This window comes from Sminthopsis crassicaudata, chromosome 1 (assembly GCF_048593235.1).
Source record: "Sminthopsis crassicaudata isolate SCR6 chromosome 1, ASM4859323v1, whole genome shotgun sequence".
In the NCBI taxonomy this organism is placed as follows: domain Eukaryota; kingdom Metazoa; phylum Chordata; class Mammalia; order Dasyuromorphia; family Dasyuridae; genus Sminthopsis; species Sminthopsis crassicaudata.
This window is the reverse complement of record NC_133617.1, coordinates 251,433,278-251,457,564: the sequence shown is the minus strand read 5'-3', so window position 1 is coordinate 251,457,564 and position 24,287 is coordinate 251,433,278. Positions and strand designations below refer to the sequence as shown.

Here is a 24,287-nt window from a genome sequence, read left to right as displayed (position 1 = left end):
TTAGGTTGTGAACTCTTTGAGGGCAAGGATTATCTTTTGTCTCTTTGTATCTCTAGTACTTAGTACAGCAGGGCCTGACACATAGGAAGCGCATAATAAGTACTTATTGACTATTCAAGAAAATGTTCTCTTCTATTAATAATCTACAGTGATATAGTTGTGTTCTTATCATTTTAAGATTTCTATCAACTCAAGAACATCTAAGCGCATTTGTATTACTTTTTGTGTCTTAGAGAAAAGGAACCTGTTTTATAAGTAATGGGGGAATTTTCCTATGTGTAAAAAAAAAAAAAAGAAAGAAAGAAAGAAAGAAAGAAAGAAAAAAAAGCTGAAGGCTATAGAACTGAAATTCAAAATAATGAAAACCATAAAGGGAAGACTAAAAGGGTGAGGGCAATACCATAAAAGTTAGTCCACTTCTCAAATTAATGGTATTTAAGATGTTTAAACACATGCCTTCAGCATCTGTAATGGATACAATAATAAAGATAACAACAAAAAGCACAATATATGAACATTAAATGGCAAAACGTCATGTTATTCTTGTTGACATTTTATGAAATATAAGACTTAAGACTCAATAATCAGACTCTGTTGTGGGCCAGAACTCTGAATTTGAAACAAAAGTTTCTTACAAGGTACTAAGTCAGTGGAATTGACAGAGACAATAGTTATCTAATTTAGCATGGTTCAGTATGATTGATCTGATCCTACAAGGAGATGTTATGGGCCAGAACTTGAAACAAGGTATTAAGTGGAATTGAGGAGACAATGGTTATCTAGTTTAGTATTGATTTAATCCAATGGTTTCCTAGTGATGTAATGATTGGTTTGTACTTAGTGGACAGCATATAAACTAGAAGCTCTCAGGGCCAGAAAGGACAAGCACACTAGAAGCTCTCGGAGGCTGAGGCAGATTCATTCCATCATCCACCTTTGTAGTAGCTAGAGGCTAAAGCACAAACCTTTGAATTCCAGGAGACTCAGAAGCCAGAGAAGGCAGGTTGGAGCTCAAGCTCTTGGAACCAAGGAGAGAGAAAAGGCCTCCAGAAAACTAGCCAAGCCCCAAGTGAAGGAGACAGGACTTTGAAAGAGACAATAAAGGATTTGGACTTTAACCCCTGGCTGCACTTGTGGTGATTACTGAACTGAAACCAAGGCTGCTCCCAGAGACCCCAAGAAAACCTCAACAGAGAACATTACATTTTAGAGTAAATATTACAAGATTCAATTTTTATACTCAGGATACAATTTTCCTTACTTATAAATCTGTACCAGATAAAACAGGTTTTAAAAAATGAGTTAGCACCATAGCTTGTAAAATTCAACAAGTAGCAAAGAAAAAGACAAACAAATGTGTAAAATAGATGTCTCAGACAGATAGATAACTACTTGATGGCAGGGACCTGCTTCAAAGAAGATATCCTTCATGCACATCTCCAAAAGAATATAGATATGCTTTAGTATATAAGTTAGCTTAAGGTGTGAATGATTACATATTTAATTAAGAAGTACAAGCTTATAATATGGAAATATGTTTTGCATGATTTCATATGCTTAAGTGGGAGGGGACTATAAGGAGAGGAGAGAATTTGAAACTCAAAATTTTTAAAAAAGAATGTTTAAAATAAAATAAATAACAAATCGAAGTTTGTTTGTTGGCTTGTTTTAAAGAGAAGTGCAAGCCTACAGTGGAGATTCTAAATGAAAACATTACAAAAGAGCAGATTTAAGTTAGCAGAAACTTGGCTTTAGAAGGATTCATTAATTAAGAAAGACCTTTCAAAGAAACATAACTGGGATCATGTATTTAGGCAATCAATATCAAGAGGAAGGTAAATAACTCCTAGAACAGGAATTCTTAATTTTTTGTGGTGCCCTGGACATATTTGGTATTCTAGTAAAGCTTGTGGACCCATTCTTAGAGTAATGTTTTTAAATACATGAAATAAAATTAAAAAAAAAAAAAAAACAATCATAATGAAATACAGTGATCAAAATAAAAACAAATTCACAAATTCCATGTTAAAGTTCTCTAACCTTGGGTAAAAGAACTGCTAGCCCGAAATAATAAAGAGTTCTTTAAGAAAGGCATTATCTTTGAATCCAAGAAAATGTATATCCATTCAATGTTGAAGAGTTAGCAAGAAAAGGTTCTATTCAAAGTGCCATAGAGAGATTTTCAAAATAACAGGTTTTTTTTATACACACACATATTATACATACAGATACATATATATGTACAGACACACATCTATATATAAACATGTACATATATCAAAAAAATGTTCTGTGGTTTTAAGGCTGTGTTTGGTCGTAGGAGGATAGATTTGTATACTTGGTCAATTTTACTAGAACATAATTGGAATTTAAGGGGAAAAAATTCATTTACAAAATATATTATACAGAATCAATAATACAATTGAAATATATATATAACACACATACACACACACACACACACAAATATATATATATATTTTACCTGGAAGTGTTTTGTTGAAAGAAGCACTCTGGTGCCTCCAAAAAGTTATGGCAGACCGCTCTCTGTTTTGTAATCGATTTAATCTTTCTGCTAGTCCACCCCTATTGAGAAAAAAAAAAAAAAAAAAAAAAAAGTTAAAATTAGCCAAAAATTAGCATTCCATTTGGCAAAGAGGTAAACTATACCACAAATACAATTATTTTTCTCTTCAAGTCATATGTTTTAGCCTTTTAAGTATCCTTTCATAGAGTTCTGCTTAGAGTTTTATACTTAATAGAGAATATTGACTCTAATAGAGAGTTTTGACTTTTAGAAGAGAAAAATGAGGAAATATAGGGCTTTATATTTTGTGGGATAATTATAACTTCAAGTTGAAAAAATCTATCAACAAGCATTTAATATGTGCAATCACTGTGATATATTTTGAGCATTTAGACAAAAAATTAAACAGGTCCTGATCTAGAGGAATTTAAATTTTATCAGAAGCAGCAATGGAACAGTTTACAGGCTTATGGAGAATATAGACAAAATTCATATGAAGTTACTTTATAAATAAGAAAACTCTAGTAGTTTTTAAAATATGGAGGCAATAGCAACATTCAAGGATACTCCTTACTCCTACTATTTAATATAATCCTATATACACTATAGTAATAAAAAGTGAAAGTAAATGTAGAGTTAATGTATCATCAACAAAATAAATTCTAGCTGAATACAACATGAGTATCTATTTAAAAAATACAAGGGAATCAAAACGATTCTGCTATAAGTTAGCAGGATACAGAATAAATTCACAAAAAATCATGAACATTTCTATATAGCACTAATAAAAATAAGAAGAAATAATATAAATTCCAATCATGGTAATTACAAAAAGCATTAAATATCTGGAAATACTGGAAATAAATACAACTACAAAACACAGTTCACAGAAATAATGGGAGATTTGAATGATTGCTTGTATCTTGGTTATGCCAATATAAGTAAACTGACATTTACAAAATCCATTTACAAATGTAGGGCCTAACCAATAATTGCCTGGAAATAACTTTATAATAAATTGTGCAAAATATTTAAAAATAACAAAAAGTGTGAAATCTAAAGAGAAATAATGAAGAAAAATATAGGTGAGTATAGTATAATAAGACCTCAAATTGTATTATAAAATATCAGTCAAATGAACAAAAACCTACAAGAGCTTACTATGTACTATGTACTAGGCATTGTATTAATTGCTAGTCCCAAACTTAAGGAAATCACAATTTAATGGGGAAATTAACCTGCCAATAGTTATGTATTAACAAGAAATATAAAGTATAAATTGGAGATAATTTCAGTAGGAAGAAATTGCCAATAAGGAACTGAAGAAGGCTTCTTGGACAATGTAGGGAGCTATGGAATTCAGGAGGCAAACACAAGAAGGGAGAGAATTTCAAGCATGAGAGGAAGTCAGGGAAAATGTATGGGCTTAGGAGACAGTTGTTCAAAGGACAGAAAGGAGGCAAGTCACTAGATTTTAGATTCCTTGGAGACAGATAAGATGTAAGATACTAAGTCAAGTCAAAATCCATTTATTAAATGGTAACTATATTGTACTAAGAGCTGGAATGCAAAAACAAGTAGAAAATAAGAGATTTCCTTGTGCCTTTTTGGAGATAACTTTTTTTTTTTAAAAAGCTTTTTATTTTTAAAACATGTATAGTTTTCAACATTCATCCTTGCAAAACCTTGTATTTCAAATTTTTTCCTCCTCTTCTCCCTGCTCCTTCTCTTAGATAGCAAGAAATATGTTAAACATGTGCCAATTCTTCTATACATATTTCCACAATTATCATGCTACACAAGAAATATCAGATCAAAAAGGGAAAAAAATGATTAAAAAAAAAAAAGGAAACAACAAAAAAATGAAAATCCTAAGTTATGACCCATAGCTCTCTCCATCACAAGACCATTGGAACTGGCCTGAATCACCTCGCTGTTAAAAAGAGCCACATCTGTCAGAATTAATCATATAATCTTGTTTAAAAGTTACTCCAAGTAAGGACATGGTAGAGAAAATCTAGAGACTCAGGAAAGAATGAAGACAGGTGGCTGGCCTGAGCATTCTCCTTAAGACAGAGTTCCCGGGAAAGACTTGGACAATCAAAAGAAAGGAAGACAGAGAATATTTCCAACATGAGAAATCTGGAAGTAGAATGAACTTCCAGGGTGAGGAGATTCTGTGGCAAAAAAAAGGAAAAAAGAAAGAAAGAAAAAGAATAAGAAAAAAAAAAATCAGGGAGTCAGGAGTATATCCTGTGGAATACTTAAAAGGTAGCACATTAAAAAGGATTTTCAATCAATCAATAAAACACTTATTAAGAGTCTACATGTGCTAGGTACTAGAAGCAAAATATAGTCCCCCTGCCCTCAAGGAGGGCAATCAGGAGACAAGATGCAAAGAAATATACACAGGAAAACAGGACAGAGGAAAGCACTAAAATTAAGAGGGGTTGAGAAAGGCTTTCTATAACAGATAAGTTTTTAGATGGGTCTTAAAGGAAACCAGGGAAATCAGTAGGTAGAATTGAGGAGGAAAAACATTTCAGGAAGGGGGAATAGTCAGAGAAAATACATGGAGCCTTGTTGTTTATAAAACAATCAAGAGGCCAGTGTGAATGGACTGAAGAGTATATATTGGGGATTAATGTGTAAAGGTAAGAAGGGAAAAAGTTAAGAAGTTTTTTTATGCCAAACAGAAAAATCTGCATTTGATTCTAAAGGTAATAGGGAGCCACTGAAGTTTATTGATGAAGGAAGTGACACAGCTGGATCTACACTTTAGGAAAATCACTTTGGTGATCATAAAAGCCAAATGGAGGATTTTATACCTGAACATGGAGGTGACAAAGGCATTATAGTTTAGTTATTTATTAATTATAAAATATATTGACTCCTAGTTAAAAAAAAAAAAAAAAAGCAACAATCAAGATCCTTAGAACAAACCAGATAAAGAAAAAGCAGGAGAATCATTCCCTAAAAGATAAGTGATTGAAGGATTTAAACTAGGTTTTTGGAAGAAATTCAAATTGTAAATGACTACATGAAAACATGCTTCAAATCACTAATAACAAATGCAAATTAAAATAAGTAAGGTTTCACCTCACACTAAGTCAAATGGCAAAGGTGACAAAAAATAAAAATCAATGTTAGAAGGATGGTAAGAAAATAGATACTAGCAGAGCTAGAAAGTAGTCTGAATATAAATGTGTATTTCTGTCCATACTCTTTGACTCAAGGATTTCACCATGGGGATGACAGACAAAGGAAATCAAAGATTTCTATCTGATACACTCTAAATAAGAAAAGTCCAAAATATTAAGAAAAAATCATATTAGCAATTCTAGAGTGGTAGCAAAGCACTAGAAACAGATAGGGTGCCCGTTGATAGAGAAATGATTGCAAAAAGATAAATATATAACTATTGTAGTCTAGTCATTTTAGCCAAATCCGACTCTCTGTCACCCCATTTGGGGTTTTCTGGGCAAAAATACTGGAGTAGCTTGTTATTTTCTTATTCAGCTCATCTGACAGATCAGGAAACTGGAGCAGAGTTAAGTGACTTGCCCAGGATCACACAGCTTAATAAGTGCCTGGGGCCAGACTGAAAATGAATCTTCCTTACTCCAGGAGTCTATTTACTGTACCACTTAGCTGCTAGATACATAAGTATAAAGGAATACTATCATACAGTATGAAACGAGGAATAGGGAAAAAACATAAGGAAGATTTATATAGACTAATGAAGAATAAAATAAGCAGAACCAAGAGAACAACACACATGATCATAACTCATAACATGTTGTGTGTGTGTGTGTGTGTGTGTGTGTGTAGTGTACAGAATATGACTAAAATGGATGTAAAATTCTAAGTAATAGAAAAACCGGTAAAGCTACCACAGAAGGCATAATGAAACAGGCCTTCTCTTGGCAGACAGCCAGAGCACTGCTGGGAGAGAGTATTATATAATTACTAGATGCAGTCACTGTAGTGAATAGCTTTGCTCACCTGTTTTCCTTTGTCACAAGGTATGATTCAATGTAGAGTGATATGTCAAATACTTATGATATAAAGACACCAAAGAACAATAAGATTTTTTTTAAAGGTTGATAATCAAAATCAAAATCTTCATTTTTACCCATGTTCTATTTTTTTCAGCATCAAAGACTTGATTAAGTAGGTCACATTAGAACTGTTGTAACTGTCCTGTCACCTCCCTTATCCTTTCTTCTAATGTGACCTTTGCTCAAATTAGTCTATAATCTGACTTTACACGGACAACTAATTCTGAAATGACTCTTATCCACATCAATAATCAGGTGCTTCCTGTTCCTTAAGATATATTTCATTTACTCTTCTAGGAAAAATTATTCATGAGATATAAAGCTATGTTTAAAGCTCTGGTCTCTTTAATTTCTTAATTCCATACTCTCTCTTCCTCCATCCCTCCTTTTCTCCCCCGCCTTTCTCCTTTCTTTATATCTCTCTGTCTGTCTCCCCTATTCTGCACTGTGGTGACCAAAGATTAAGGATGATGTTGAATTGGTTGAGAATAATTCATCATATGATTTACAAAATTTCTCTACTTCCTCATCCTCTGAAATAAATGTTGGCACACAAATAAAAAACTTTATAGAAGTCTTTTTACTTATTCTATCATAAGCACTGAAAGTGAGATGGCCTAACATCTCATGAAATGAATTTCTTATTACTGTTGTATACCAACCATTTATACCAACTCTTTCATTTTCCTCTGTAGAAATCTTTAAGTCATCCTTCAATTTCATTGAAACTCTTCATTTCTTCTGGTTTCACTGACAATAACACTGTCATTCCTGATAGCATTCACTTCTTGTTGAAATATATCAACTTGCTGGTCTTTGGTCAAGGATCTTATATTTAAAGTGCCAAAAGTTATAACTACATATAGTCTAAATTATATGAATCGGGGAACCTTCTCCTTCTTTCCACAACCATCAATGCAGATTTGAAAGGAAATAGCATAAGACTAGGGATCATTTTGTACTTTAAAAAAATGTTGTGGGTTACCACGTTCATATTTCTTGGGTTGCTTCTCCCTACTTAAATAGGAAAGGTCCTTAGATAGCTGGTACTTTGCCTTGTTAAAGCTGTACTTTAAGCCTTTCCTGTTCAAATGGCATAGCTCTTGAGAAACCAGCTGAATTTCATACAAGAAAGAAGTATCAGTCTCAGTTTCCTCATCTGTAAAGTTGGGATTATAATAGTACCCACTTCTCAGGGTTGCTGTGAGGATCAAATGAGATAATAAATATAATAGTGTATGTATAATAAATATAATAGTGCATGTATAATAAATATAATAGCATATATATTATATATAGTGTTTTGCAAGCTTTAAAGCACTATATAAAGGTTAGCTATTGTTTTTGTTATAGAGCAGAGCTTCTGCTGAAGACACAGATGCTCAAAATAAAACAAAGATCTTAAGTAAAGCTAAAGGAATTCTGGAAATAAAACTAAAATAATAGATCATTGTCTACTATCTATTTCCTTTTAATTTGGTTTTCACAAGATTCTAATGGGCAATCCAATATACCTATTATAAGATAAGAGTTATCTTTGGTCAGTTCGAATAGAAGAGATGACTAAAACAAACAAACTAAAATGAAGGATGAGTCCCACAAAAATTAAGTAAATTGAATAAAATTCTCTTAGGCAATTTTCCACAGTGCTGGGTATATGCCTGTAGCAATATTACACTGAGGCATAAAGCATATCTTACAAAAGGCCTTAATAGGGATTATGCACAATTTTTCACTGGTATGTATTTGAACTGTGAAAGTATCTGTGATCAATGACCTATGAAACTACTGACCTACTTTATAAGATTATCTCTCACCCATCCTATAAAAGGTCTCACAAGTATAATATACAATATAAATGTAGTGATTCCTGTCAATCATTTAAATCTGCTTATTTGATCATTCAGACTGTGTCTGATAAGCTAAATTACCATAATTTAATTATATCTACTTGAACATTTATAATGAACTTTAAAGTTCATAAGGCTCTTAAACACATAAATATAACCTCTGAACGTCAGAACAACCTTGTGAAAGAATTGTTACAAGTATTATCTCCACTTTACAGATGAGGAAACTATACCTCACAGAGATTAAGTGATTTATCTAGCAACCTTTGTATTTTTAAGAGGTATGGCCCAGAAGGAAAAGAACTGAGAAATGATCATCAGATTTAGCATTTAAGAACTTTCAGAGAAGTTTCAATGAGATTTTCAAAAGATTGAAAGTTATTGGGAAATGAGTGGGTAGTCAGGAAGTGAAGCAGCAAATGTGAATTGACTCTTTCTAGGAGTTGGTGACCTTGGAGAGAGAGGTTTTGAAAACATTTTTCTAACAACAATTGGTTTATCTAATTTTTCAGCCAGCACACATTCCACTAGGAGATGATACCTCTCCAATAGGTAGGTAAGGGGAGTCAAAGAAAGGTCTTCTTTTTTTTTTTTTTTGAGGCTGGGGTTAAGTGACTTGCCCAGGGTCACACAGCTGGGCAGTGATAAGTGTCTGAGACCAGATTTGAACTCGGGTCCTCCTGAATTCAGGGCTGGTGCTCTATCCACTGCGCCACCTAGCTGCCCCCTAAAGAAAGGTCTTTAAACAGAAGCTGTAAGACAACAGCAGATCTCTGAGATTGTTTAGGAACAATTCAGAAGATTAAGTAGAGAAGAGACAGACTAGAATAGGAAAACTAATTAGGAGAGTATTCCTGGTAGACTGTGGTCTTTCTTCTCCAAGGGGCCCCAAATGATCACTTTGTTGGTTTCAGGTACAGTATTTCCAATTGTGGCTGATCAAACCCATACAATCTCAGAAGGCTCTAGCATAGGTCGGGCACAAACAGCCCATGGGAACATTGGGGTGGATTCTCTAACTTTGTGCATCTCACATTTCCTCTGAATGATTTCAGTTCTGCTTTGCTCATAGAGCAGAGCACCTTCTATAACAAGGATGTGCTGTGTTGAGCGAAGTCATACCAGTGCCTCCTGTGTTACACAATCAGTTTCAAAGTTCATAAGAGAGACCTTGAGAGTGTCCTTGTATCACTTTTTCTGACTACCTTGTGAGCACTTCTGTGTGAATTCTGTATATTATAGTCTTTTTGGCAAACATACATTTCGCATTTCAACAATGTGACCGACCCATCTCAGTTGCACTCCCATAATCCTAATGGAAAGAGATAAGGACCTGAGCCATGAGGGTCTCAATGATGGTAGAGACGTGACGTAGGATGAAAGATTTTACAAATAAGTAGAAAAAAAATCAGATATGGAAAGAGGGGGAGAGGAAAGCACCAACTATGACGCCAAGGAAGTGGTAGTGTTACTAAAGAAATGAAGCATATGTTAAGAAGGACAGAAAACTACACACAGAGGCAAAAGCAACATAGCTTAATCAGCACATAGTACAGTACCTGGCATGTAGCATATGCTTAATAAATGTTGGCCGACATGATAAAATCAGTGAAATGATTTTAAAAGCTTATAAAAAAGCCTTCATTTCACCATGTTTAAGACCAGTGGAGAATATTTGTTTGAACATATTCTCTCTCCCCAGACTATTTTTTTTTTAATTTGTTTTTTTAATTAAAGCTTTTTATTTTCAAACATATACATGGATAATTTTCAACATTCACCCTTGCAAAACCTTGTGTTCCAAAATTTTCCCTCCTTTTCCCCACTTCCCTCCCCTAGATGGCTTGCAATCCAATTCTTCTATATATATTTCCACAACTGTTGTCCTGCACGAGAAAAATCAAAATAAAAAGGAAAAATGAGAAAGAAAGCAAAATGCAAGCAAAGAACAACAGAAAGAGTGAAAATACTATGCTGTGATCCACACTGAGTCCCCACAGTTCTCTCTCTGGGTGTAGATGGCTCTCTTCATCACAAGATCATTGGAATTGGTTTGAATCATCTCATTGTTGGAGAGGGCCACGTCCATCAGAATTGATCATCATATAGTATTGTTGTTGAAGTATAATGATCTCCTGATCCTGCTCATTTCACTTAGCATCATTTCATGTAAGTCTCTCCAGGCTTCTCTGATCGTTTTTTACAGAATAATATTCTATAACATTCATATACCATAACTTATTCCAGCCATTCTCTAATGGATGGGCATCCAGTTAGTTTCCAGTTTCTTGCCCCTACAAAAAGGGCTGCCACAAACATTTTTGCACATTCTCACTAGACTATTATCAAAAGGTTGGACATAGTTTCTTTATATAAATTCAATGCTCAATAAAATGGAAACTCCATTGACACTGGTCAACATGTATTCATTTGAAGACATGTGACACTTGTTTTTGATAATGATTAATTGTAATGATAATGACATTGGGTAGGAAAGGTCAGAAAGACAACAAAAAATCTGGAATGAGCAGTGTCACTGAATTTAAGGGAATACAAAGTAGTTATTACTAAAATGGTGAATGCCGAACTTGCAGAAATTCTTATGCAGACCATGCTTATAAGAATTGTAATTTTTTTCCACCAGTTTCCCCCTAAAAGCAGACAACTAAGTTGAAGGGGAAAAAAAAAAAACTTAATATTTTTAAAATATTTGAGCTTTTAAAGCGAAAAACTATAAAAATCAAATAATTTTAAATCTCCTAAGTTTACCTTAGTAGCTTCTTTTTCTTTTTCTTTGCAGAATCTTCTGGAGTCCTAGGAGTATTGTCTGATTCTTTCTTGGGAGTATGTAAAAGAACTTGTGCACATTTTATCCAGTCACTTGCAGGTCTTCCTTTGTCTTGTTCTAAATCTAATCCAAAATTCATGTGGTATTTGTGAGAAACTTCTGAATTGGTAGGTAACATATTCTTTATGTCTTCTTCTTTTTCAACATCTGAGGAATATTCCAAAATTTCAGTAGAATTCATCTAGAGAAAAGAAGAGAAATGCAACTGAATCAATAGATGCCCTCATGTATGTATGTATATATATAGATATAGATATATATCTATATATATATATATATCTTACTGTTCTGGATCTCTTAAGAAATGGAAAAGATCTATTCAAAATAACACTAAAAATTCTATATTTACTAACAACTTCTATTCAGAAGCAAAAAAAGTGATCAGATCCAAATCACTTCCAGTTGATCAATGATGGACAGAAATAACTATACCCAGAGAAGGAACACTGGGAAGCGAATGTAAATTGTTAACACTACTGTCTATCTACCCAGGTTACTTATACCTTCGGAAGCTAATAATTAATGTGCAACAAGAAAATGGTATTTACACACATATATTGTATCTAGGTTATATTGTCACACATGTAAAATGTATGGGATTACCTGCCATCGGGGGGAGGGAGTGGAGGGAGGGAGGGGATAATTTGGAAAAATGAATTAAAAAAAAAATAAAATAAGAATTTGGATTAGGAAAAAAAAAAGTGATCAGATTTCACAAGGAATACTACAACATTATAATGACATAAATAGAATTTCTGCCCTAGTTTCATCAAATTAAACTAGATCTATGTTAATCCAAGAGTTGACAGATTAAAAGATACACATTGCTTATGTTTAGAAAAGGACTAAGGGAATGATTATTCTTTAGTTGTTCAGCCATGTCTGTCTCTTCATGATCCCATGGACTCCATCATGACAATACTGTCCATGGGCTTTTCTTGACAAAGATATTAGAGTAGTTTGCCATTTCCTTCTCCTATGGATTAAGGCAAATTAAATTCTGAGAGGAAAAAAGAATTCCTTAGCATTCACGTTGTTGTTTTTTTTTTCATTATTTCCTTAATTAATCCCTAAAAACATCAAACTATAAAAAGCCATATATTATAGAAACACATTTAGGCATTTTCTTTTATGTTTTATGTTGGTTTATCCACATTGATCAGCCTCATGTGGCTCTTTCAGAGTTGTTTTATCTATGATAATATTTCCCAGTTGGAATATGGGTACTGATACCGATTAACTTTAGTAGATAATGAATGTGTAGATAATTTCTTGAGGGACACTTCTGTATAATTATCCTCCTCAATTTTAAACTCAGGGGATTGTATAAATGTGTAAATTCTTTGGGTCCATTAATGAAATGTAAGGATAACAAATAAGGCTTTTAAAAATGCTGACAGAAAAGGAAAAAAACAGTTCGAGATGACCTTTGTAAATCAAGAGGGTTTGTATACTGAAAAGGGTTTAGGAGAAATGGCTTTGTATAATTTGAAAAGACCAATCAATAAGCATTCATTAAGCACTCGGTCCATGTGCTGGAGATACAAAGATAAATCGAATAGTGTCTTTCCATATAATTATTACAAACAATGTTCTAGGTACTTATAGAAGTAAGGAATAGCATTAGCACCTCAGGAAGATCCAGAAAAGACTTATGTTTTGCTTAAATTGAGTTTTGAAGGAAATTAGAATGTCTGAATGGTGAATGTATGGAGGAAGTGCATTCCAGGCCCAGGTTTAGAGAAGGGAAATAGAACAATATGTGTGAAGAAAAGCAAGAAGGCAAATTTAGCTGAATCACAGTATATATGAAAGCAAGTAATTCTTAATTAAGCTAGAAAGGTAGGTTAGGGCAGTTGTGACAAACTCAAATACTCAATCTTACATAAAGATCCTTGTGGATCTCTTTTGTATTAGAAAACCACATATTAAAATTATGTTTTTATTTTATTCTTATTTATTTTGTTAAATATTTCACAATTACCTTCTTTGTCTAGCTCAGGCAGCACTTAATAGCCACATTTTTGATATCTCTGAGTTAGAGCAAGGCTATATTACTGGGCAAAACAGTACATGGCTAGAATCCCTTCTGCCCTTTACCTCAAAATATTAAACAGGATTAGAGAAAAAGGCTGTTTAAGTATAGTTTGAAGGTATTTGATTATATGATTGAGTTCAATTCAGTAATGTATCTCCAATTTCAGCAAGTATAGATGAGGAAGCAATCAACAAACATTTATTAAACACCTACTATGTGGGAAAATCATTTAATCTCTCTAGGATTCAATTTCCTCATATGGAAAATGATCATATTAGATCAGATTGACTCTCTAAGGTCCCTTTCAATATAATCCTGTGATCCAGTGTGCTAAACAGTTATAATACAAAAGTGAGCCAAGGATTGCTTTCAAAGAGCTTACATTATGCTAATGAACTGAGGCCAAATGAGGTTAGTTGCTGACTTGTCCAAGGTTGGTGGAGAATTCAAGACTAAAATTCTGGACAGAATTAACAGGCACTAAATCAGGTTGGTAAGTATGAACAAGCCTGAAGTCTTACAAATTAATCAAAAGGGCTCTGAATAGAACAGAATGGTAGAGGAAAAATTGTTCTATGTATATCCACCAACACAGATACAAATGAGAATAACTTCACCATACAGGAGTGAATGAAAGATCAAAAGTTTAATACTATCTCCAATCAAAATTTATCCAAAGTTTTATACCTGAAGAGAGAAAATAAAAAACTCAATAGAAACTACTCTAATATGAAACAAAGCTCCTTAAGTAAGAACTCTTGTTCAATTTTGTCTTTCCACCCCCACCCAAAACAAACTTGGTATTTTTCACGTAGCAGAATATAATAAATGTTTATAGAAATAAATGGTTTACTTAAAATAAAGAATATTTATTTTATAGCCTTATTGTAATAAATATATTATATGTTCATGGTTTCTTTTGAAAATGTCAACTGACAACCACATATAATATCTTTGAAAGAAAATTTTCTGTGAGATAACAATCTCTAGTTTTAAGACCAAAAAAAGTGAAGCACAGATACTTGTTTAAAGTCAATTTCTAAAGAAATGAATGAATTACTTTAAAAGCATCTAGTAAGTGTGTATCATGGGCAAAGAATACAAAAATCAATATATCAACATTAATCAATACCATAAAAATCACAAAAATCAATACTAAAGTCAAAATTATGAGTTTAAAACCTAGGGTTATAGTCTCTTAAAGTCCTTGCATGACCACAAAGTTCAGATTTACATGAAGTCTTCACTTAAAGCTATGAATGGGCAATCACTAAACAAGATTACATAAAACTTTACAAAAAGTATTGTAGAATTTGATGACAATTCCATGTGTTTCTGAAATGGAAGCAATCCTGCAGATCATCTAGTCCAGTCCCTATTTTACACATGAGGAAACAGATCCAGAAAGACAAAAAGTATTTTACTTCAGATCATACAAATAGTAAATATTAGCACCAGGACAACAAGAGAAAAAGAAGACTCTGAAATATATGAGGGTAAAAATTCCAAAGACACGGACTGATAATATCAACAAAAGCAAGCTGTTGTTCAGTTCAAATGGCCCACTGGATGCCTACTATTATAAGGAAAATGTAAAAGATTACTCTGGCTGGTTATGTAGGTTCTCTGTGTTGAATTTATGAAAAAGTATAGATTGGAGTCACTCAAAATGAACAGATATAGATTATATCTGCATTGTTGGGAGAAAAAGGAGACACACTGAATGAAATAACAGATCAACTACAATATTGAAAAGGAAAATTTAACAAAACTCATGGCTTCTATAAAATGTATTTTGAGGGCCTCCCAATGTGAGACTTTTGGGCACTCTCTCAATAAGGAAACAGAAAACCTGACATCTTACTAGAAGTCAATACATGCCTTCCTATCCAGTTTCATCTTGATTCTAGAGTTCCTGCCCTTTGCCTTCAACCTAAGTTTTCAAGTCCAGCTGTTATCATATGTTAGTTCTGACTTTAGTTTGTACAAATATTGGTCAGAAGGTGAGAGGGGCTTGAGACTTAGGATTGCCATTTAATGACATGATTGTTTTATATAAAAGTTTTCAGCATGGAAAAATAAAAGCTTTGCAGTTCATGGTAAGCTGCCATTCCTACGTAGTAACCTGACACAGTAGTGCAATGTTTTTGCTCCTTGGAAATTTTGCCTCTTTCCTTAAATCATCATTACTATAAAAGGATTACTTGGAATGAATTATGGGTTTCTAGTACCAGAATGAAGGTTAGCTTTTTATTTTTCTTTGAAAATATACTGTTATTTTTTCCAGTATTTTCCCCCACTTCTCCCTGAAAGTTAACCAAAGGATATCCAATGAAAGCTTTCAATAAGATGACTTATTCCAGTTGCATGAGAAGGTTATACAAATAAAAATGGAAAGACAAACAAGCATATTTGGTAGCAAAAAAAAAAAAAAAAAAAAAAAAAAAAAGACTACATTGGTAAAACATGTCAAAGATATTTGAATGCTCAATCTAAAAAAAGAAAAGTATACATATCGTATGTTATTTTAACATAACTTGTTAATTTCTTTAGTAACAAGTTGGTCAGAAATTATGAGTTGATGTTGTTTCTTTCTTTCCTCTCTATGAACTTTTGAACTAAGGATCTTTTAAAGAGACTTTAAAAGTTCCATATGGTAACATTAAGGTATGGAGAAAGAGGAAACCTTTAGTCCCTTTCTCTAGGACCAACTTTAATGATCAGACAGATATAGTTCAGGTTGTTTTTGTTTTTTTCCCCCTAAACCATTAGCCACTTAATACTACACCAGAACCAGAAAGTGCTCAATCTTAATTATATTTCCAAATTCCAGCAAGATTAATCTTCTAGCAATATAAAGGATGGATGGGAGAAAGGAAGGTAATTGGGAATAGAGTAAAGGAAACAATTTAGAAACAGGAAGACCAGTTAGGAAATTAATATAATGGTTGAAGTGAAAAATATAGAACTGATTTTTCACTCTGAAAGCTTTCACCCTTCAAAGGAAAAAATAGGATATAATAAATTTATAAAGAATAACTCATAAAAGGTAATAATACAAATAAAAAGACCAGTTAAAGTAGTTTGGGAAGCAAGGCACTAGCATTTGGAGTGGATCAATGAAAGGTTAATGTAGAAGGTAAGTAATGAAGAAAGTTAGGAATCAGGAGGAAGAGCATTCCAGTCATAGTGGATGACCAGTTCAAAGGCATAGAGAGAGAAGATGGAGTGTTACAGCCAACAAACAGAAAGTCAGTTTGGCTGGAATGCTGAGCATAGAAAAGGAGTAAAGTACAATGAACTAGAAAAATAGATCTGGGCTAAGTTGTAAAGGGCTTTAAAACAAAGGAATTTATATTTTAGACTTGAGGCAAAAGGGAGTAACTTCAAATTTTTTGAGAGAAAATTACTTTAGCAGCTAGGTGAAAGTTGGGGGGAAGGGAGGAGATAGAAGAAAGATCAACTAGTCAAATTTAATTGCCAAGTTGACAGATAATGAGAGCAAGGGCTCTTCACTTTTTTTTTTTTCATCATGGACCCCTTTGGTACTCTGGTGAACCCTATGGAGCTTTACTCTGAATGTTTTTGAATAATTGAAGAAAATTATAAATTACAGTTAGAGGACAATGAAAATAAAAATGTAATTTTTTCCCCATTCATATTCACATGTGCTCTGAAATATAATCATGAATCCCAGGAAGTTTCCCCTGGGATAAAGAGAAAAGGGCTAAGAACAGAATTTTTGGTCAGCAGTGATTGCTGCTGAATAATGGCAAATCACATTCTGTTTTCAAATCTTGGGGCCTTTTCTACTATAATAATATACCATCAAATAGGTCATAAATTTTCTTAAGACATTACCCTATTTACAATTCTTTAAGTTGGTCACAGAACATGTAGCTTCAACATGAAAAAGCAAGATATGCAAATTCAGAAATGGATATTGGTGGAACAACCATAGCAAGCTGACTATACTGCACCAAATTACTGAAATTCCCATCAAACTAAGTATTTCTAATTAACTTTTTAATCAGTTAATAAGTAACTAAAATGCATTTATTTTGAAAATATTTTGTTGTAATGCAGAAAATTATAACTTCTACTTCAATATTTCTTTTTTTCTTTTTTTTTTTGGCTGAGGCAATTGGGGTTAAGTGACTTGCCCAGGGCCACACAGCTAGGAAGTGTTAAGTGTCTGAGGCCAAATTTGAACTCAGGTCTTCTGTCTTCAGGGCTAGTGCTCTATCCACTGCGCCACCCAGCTGCCCCTCAATATTTCTACTATTATTTACTAGTAACAATGAATAGTAGCATTTTAGATAGACTGAATATAAGAAAAATTCAGTGCAGATGGAAAGTGAGCCAAGAGATTCATAAAAAAGAAGTATATGAGATGCATGAAAACAGACTGTATAAATCTTTCATCATACATATATGAGCTTATTCAGCTAACAATATTCCAACCTTCATTTACTACATGTTAAGAAATAATGCATATTCAAGGCTGTCAAGTAGCACTAGGTTGGACTGAATTTGATCATCAGGTAACTTTGGCTCTGTCAAAAGACTATAGCATGAATATTGATATAACAGTAGTCAGCCCCTTCTTCTTCCCTGAGTTCCCCACCAGAAAAATTAAGAAATGTTCCCTGGAAGGCTTACAGTGCTGCCAGACCTAAAGCACAGTCTGGAAAAAGAAAAGAAGAAATATAGACCAGAAAAAGAAATTCAGAAGGACAATAGGAGAAGACAGGATGTAAGAAAAAAATTAAAAGAAAAGAAAAAAATATCTTTTCAGACTATTCTTGTCTAGGTATAAGCGACTAAAATGGTGGAGATGGAATTGGGAAGAATATACACATTTAAGTGTATACAAACATATACACTCACATACATACCAAAAATAATTTTATGGCTCAAACTCAGATGCTATATACAAGACAATCTTGAAGAAAAGGTAGTTACATTAAAATTCGTTTGGTAAAATATTGCATTAGTTCATTGCTTTGCAGTTCATAAAATACTTTCCCTCTAACAATCTATCTTCAGTTTTCAAATGTGGAAAAAGAAGATCAAGGAAAACTAAATGCTTTACCCAATTGCCTAACAACTAATGCTACACAGCTGTGATGTGAGGTCAGTTTCTGCATTCCCCCCCCCCCCAACTCCAAATTCAGTGACCAATTATGATACCAAAGGGGAAGAATGCATCTTTATCTATCATTTGCTGAAATGCCTCAAAGCAGCACCAAGCGAGAGATTTTATTGAGACCTTATTTTAATATTGGGTTAGCTATTCCCTGTGTGTGATGTGGAACACATCACACAACCTCTCCAGCTCTCATTTTCCTAATGGATTAAAAAAAAAAAAAAAAGAAAAAAAATGAGGAATATGTTGAACTAGACAATGCCCAAGGTCCATTTTAGCTCTAGATTCTAAAAATCTAGCTTGTTGACTATGTTACAATATTGTTCAGTAGCACAATGGACAAAAATCACATATAAAAGAATTCCTAATTCTATTCTTTTCTTGATTAACACTTTTAAATGACACCCAGATTGAAGAATTATCTTTTTTCCAAGTTTCTAAATAAAAGAAAGTATTATATTAATATGGATGCAGGCCATGTGTGATCTTTCCTGTTAAATACTTTTGGAGGTTACTTCCTAAATCTTTATTACTATTTTATTTATTTATTTTTTATTAAGTTAGAAATGAATTCTACCATTTTATCATCAAAGAACATCAAAAACAATTCATATTGTTATAGCATTTATAAATCCTCATGTCTAAAAACCTATCACATATAGAAGCAAAAATAGTATCTAAGAGTCAGAAATAAAACTTCTCAGGATTAAAAACAACCTATGGGTAGAGCTAACCACAATGACAAATGAAATAATGAAACATGAAACACACTGCTTCTTAAATACTCAGGCTTGAAAGCTTTAATCCTTAAAATTTATAGAAAGATTAAATTCAAAGGTCATATTCAGGGCAAACAGTACAATGCAGTATAATGTAATTAATGGGCATTTCATTTTGAAATCTCACTTTTCTGCCTAAAAGGTCCTTGTTCTAAGCTAAACAAATACCAGGTACCAAGAACCACACCTACTCAGGTGTAAACCCAGAATGGGAGAAAAGTAACTAAGACAAGGCCTAAAATGCTAAGGCATTCTTTAATTGGGCTATATGAGGGAAGGGGAGAAGTGAAATAATATTTTATCCAGATTTAGAGAAAAGCATAGTATTGCATCTTTAGTTTTACATCCAAGGATAGATAGCACCTCAATTGAAGGATTCTGTAATTGAGAACCTGTGAAACTCAGTGCCCCCCAATGTCACATTTGGGTGTTGGCTCCTGCTGAGTCAGACTTTACTCTCTCTACCACATCCTGAAGAAGGGTGTTTTTTCTTAAAGATCTTCTAACCAATTTTTGACCAGGCCCAAACCTGCAGGGCTTGTATGATCTGATGAGATCATAGAGAATGGGACTACCAGCTGTGTTAGTTTCTATATTGGCACCAGATTCACTAAAGTTTCTATTCCAAGGAATTTAAGCCACCATCACAAAGAAGTGAAATCAGTCATACCTGCTTACAAAAAATATGCCTGTCAGGAAAATGAAAACAACAACAACAACAACACACCTTTGAAACAGTAGAGTTCAGTATAAAAATCGGTATGTAAATGATTAGTTATAAAACATAAGACACTATCTAATTTCATGGTATGCATAATAAGGAAATAATCATCATATCCCAAAATGCTGCTCAAAAGTAGAAAAAATGAATACAATAGTCAGGTACTGATGTCAAAATACTTTTCTGTTGCCTCCTGTCCAGCTCTAAGATGGAATCCTATGGCATCTTGTCTCATAATGCGTCAGTTTCTACTTCTCTTAATGCCAAAAATGTTACCATTATAGTGGAAATATTCTTAAGGTGTTCTGAACCCTTGAAAGAAAGGTACTAATTAATAAAAAAAAAATACAGTACAGACCCCATGCAATATATTTTGTCAAGAAGAGACAGCAAAACTACTTGCTGCCTCTCCTTGCCAAACTATATTGAGAATTAATATAAAGAACTCTGTTCCTAAACAGCAGCTTCTGGCAAAGGAAGAGGTTGGTGAGATATTTAGGAGCAAGATTATTAAATATATTATGTACCATCTTAAAAAAAAAAAAACTTACAAACTCTATTCTTCATGAAAAAATAAAACAATGCATCCCTCCCTTAAAAATGAAATGTAAAAATTTACAACACAATCATTAAGTGGCTTTGGATACATTCATAATATATTGTTACTGCCCTTTCCAAAATGTAGTACTCCGGAACTGAATAGAATATTTGAAATGTGGCTTGATCAGGACCTGAAACTAACTTTCCTTGATCTGGATACTGTGTAGGAGAATTAAAAAAAAAAAAAAAAAAGAAAAGAAAAGAAAAAAAAAAGTACACAATTTGGCTTCAAAGGACTTAGTCTGTGACCCTTTCTACCTCAGTTTCCTTATCTCTAAATTGGGGAGGGAGATTAGACTAGATGCCCCTTGAGGACCTTTTCCATCTTTGATCCTTTACACAGCTATCTTGTATATGTAAATTACGAGAAAAGTCCTCCACAGAATTAGGGAAAAAATGCCAAACAATACAGAAGTTTACTGTCTACATAGTCCCCTATTCTTTCCTTCTAATATATATATAGTTCAACTTTGGCTATTTTTCAAAAGTAACCCTAGCATTGTAGAATAAACAAATATATACATATATTTATGTTGCATAGATGGAGATGTACTTTCAGCTTCTGGGAGGACCTTATCTAATTTGTCTAATTTAAATTATCAGATGATTAGATATTATTAATTTTTCATTGTAATAGTATTTATTATTATTAATATTAAATAATGCATTTAATGGTATTTCCAATTACACATAAAGACAATTTTCAACTTTCATTTTTGTAAGATTTTTGAGTTTCAAATTTTTTTTCTTCCTCCATCCCATTCTTTCTTCCTAAGGCAACAAGCAATCTGATATAGGTTAGACATGTACAATCACCTTTTATATATTCCCATATTAATCATGTTGTAAAAGAAAAATAAGAACAAAAAGGAAAAATCAGGAGAAGGAAAACAACAAAACGAAAGTGAAATATGTTTTTCGATCCACTTTGAATCTCCATAGTTCTTTTTCAGAAGGCAGAGGGAATTTTCCTTCCCAAGCCTATTGGAATTGTCTTGGATCACTGTATTACTAAGAGTTAAGTCTATCATACTTGACCTGGTGTTTGGACATTTTAAACCAAGGATAAAGAGGCAAAGTTTGTGTCAGTTGAGTGATTCATTGGACAGAGTACTGCCTGGCCTGGCGGCAAGAAAACCTGAATTCAAATTTAGCCATGACACTTACTAGCTGTGTGACTTTTAACAAGTCACAATCTTTCTCAGTTTCCTCATCTGTAAAATGGGGATAATAATAGTACTTACTCCTGGAGTTGTTGTCAGGATATAATGAAGTAATACTTGTAAAGTTACTAGCATAATGCCTGGCACATAGTAAGCAGTATATAAATGTTCCTCATAATTGTAAGAGCTTTAGATTCATAAAGGCTGGTTAAAATTTGGCCACTGACACTACTGGCCATGTGCTTCTGGGCAAGTCACTTAATCCTCATTTGCTTCAGTTTCCTCATTTGTAAATGAGATAACTAATAGCATTGACATGGACTTGGCTCTCTGCAACAATGAGGTGGTTCAGGCCACTTCCAATAGACATGTGATGGAGAGAGTGATCTTCATGCAGAGAAAGGACTATGGGGACTGGATATAGATCACAACATAGTCTTTTCACCTTTTTTTTTGGTGGTTGTTTGCTTTCCTGTTTTTTTCTTTCTCTTTTTTATCTTATTTTTCTTGTGCAGCATGATAACTGTAGAAAGAATTGTACATGTTTAACCTATTTTAGATTACTTGCTACCTAGGGGAGGGGAAAAGGAGGGAGGGAGAGAGAAAAAATTGGGGAAAAAAAAGACTTTGCAAAGGTGAATACTGCATGTATTTTGAAAAATAAAAAGCTATTATTATTTTTAACGTCTACTTCATCTTCATAGGATTGTTGAGAGAATTGAATAAGATAATTGTAAACTTCTTAGCACAGTGCATGGTACATGGCAAATTACAAATGTTAGCTATTATTATTATCATTATACTACAACTCTGTGACCCTGGCAGGGGAATTAACCCCTCTTAGCTCCAATTTCCCCCTCAATAAAATGGGGATGATTATAATAGCTATTACTTTATAGTCATTTTGAGATAACATGTAAAACATTTTGCAAACCTTAAAGGGCTAAAATAAATGCTAGCTAACTTAAGATCTCAGTTTCCACATCTGTAAATTTGGCAGAAGGAGGATTAGGAAAATGCTATATAAATGGTAGCCAGCTTCTAATTTTTTAAGGGATGGGAGAAGACTGCATTACTGAAATTTTAGATAGAACATCAGATCTAGGTGAACAAGGAAAGAAACAAAATCTGTAAATTTTTTCAAACATTCAAGAGAATATAGCACTTCTTTCCCCTTTTCTTTCTTTTTTTTTAGGTAAACAGGTTTAACCAGCGACACACCCAGTAACGCCCCCACCAACCACTGGTCTCTCTCCAAACTCAGCTCTTCCAGCTTCACAATCAAGCCAAATGAACATCAGAAGATTGAGGTTATATCAGTTTAGCATCCAAAAAGCACCCTTTTGTTTCAGAAATCTCAGTCTGATATTAGAGATAGCACAGGGGAACTTACTGGAACATGTCAGGCTAAAGGGCAGTTTCTGAGTTAAGTGAAGAAATGGAGAAATCAGACAGTTTCAGGAATGAAATTTCTCTTATCAGTGAGGGTGAAGAGTTTAACAGAGGGATGGGTAAAGGCCAGGTCCTCAAGGAAGGGAATTATTAATTGGGGAAACCACACTAGCAAGAAAGGCAGTGAGCAAGGTATTCAGTATGGTTCAGCACCAGAATTCATCATTTTAAGCTTAGGGGGGTTGCAGATGTAGATGTGTCTTGAAGTATTCGCCTTTCTAGGGTAAACGGTGATTTAAAATCTTTAAAAGAAAACTGGCTTCTTCCCACCCACATCTAGGGTGGCCTAGGAATGAAAGTGCAGAGCATGGTTTGCAACCATGTTAAGAGTGTTACATCAACTATTTGTCTTGTTTCAAATTCTGTCAGTCACAGATTTATTTCCAGGATAATCAGAAGAAAAAAAAGAACTCAGTGTTTGCCCACCCCATGGGGGCTGAGGAGTCCCCAGACAAGCAGTCTTAATTCAAAGGGACCAGCTAGGAGGAAAACAAACAAAGGAATTACTGTTTTACAAATATGTTTGTCCATTTCAAAGCCTCCCAACTGAAAATGCAAGAGACAGGTAGGCAGCAGGTGGTGACAAGGTGTGTTTGTTTACATAAAAAAAAAAAAATCTTCCCAACCAGAAAGCTAAGGAGTTTTGTTTTGTTTTGTTTTTTTAAAGAAAGAAAAGAATTCAAAGATGAACATTAAAAATTCAGATTAAAGAGAATATATCAATTAATAACAGAAAACAAAAGAAATGAGATGGGGAAAATGGAAGCAAGGAAATGTGACTAGGAAAGTGACTTGGCCTGGGCTGGACGGGTCAGGGAAGGCAAGAGCTAAATGAGGAAGTGAAGAAATCCAGATTTCACTTTCTGGGTCTCAATTTGCCTATCTGTAAAATATAAAATGAAAATTGCTATACCCACAGTCACAAACTAGAAACCAAGCTTCTTGACCATAAAATAGTCTTTTTCTATGTTACATTTCTGGACTTACCTGGGTCCTGTTATGGGCCAAGAACACTACTGGGTCCCCTTCTTGTTCTCTTTTGTTCTACAAGTTCTCTTTCTCTTTTAAAAATTAGATGGTTATATAATTCAATATGACA

The 24,287-nt window shown here is 33.6% G+C and overlaps 1 protein-coding gene across 2 annotated transcripts in view; it reads right to left on the bottom strand.

The window, feature by feature from the left end:
* Positions 1-24,287, bottom strand: part of SPIDR (scaffold protein involved in DNA repair) — a 537,804-nt gene that overhangs the window by 389,366 nt on the left and 124,151 nt on the right. For both annotated transcript variants that reach the window (XM_074277903.1, XM_074277912.1), the window contains 2 exons: positions 11,208-11,467; positions 2,486-2,586 (listed from right to left, as the gene is read on the bottom strand). In XM_074277903.1, the coding sequence (XP_074134004.1) occupies positions 2,486-2,586; positions 11,208-11,467 (361 nt within the window). The remainder of the gene's footprint in view (positions 1-2,485; positions 2,587-11,207; positions 11,468-24,287) is intronic.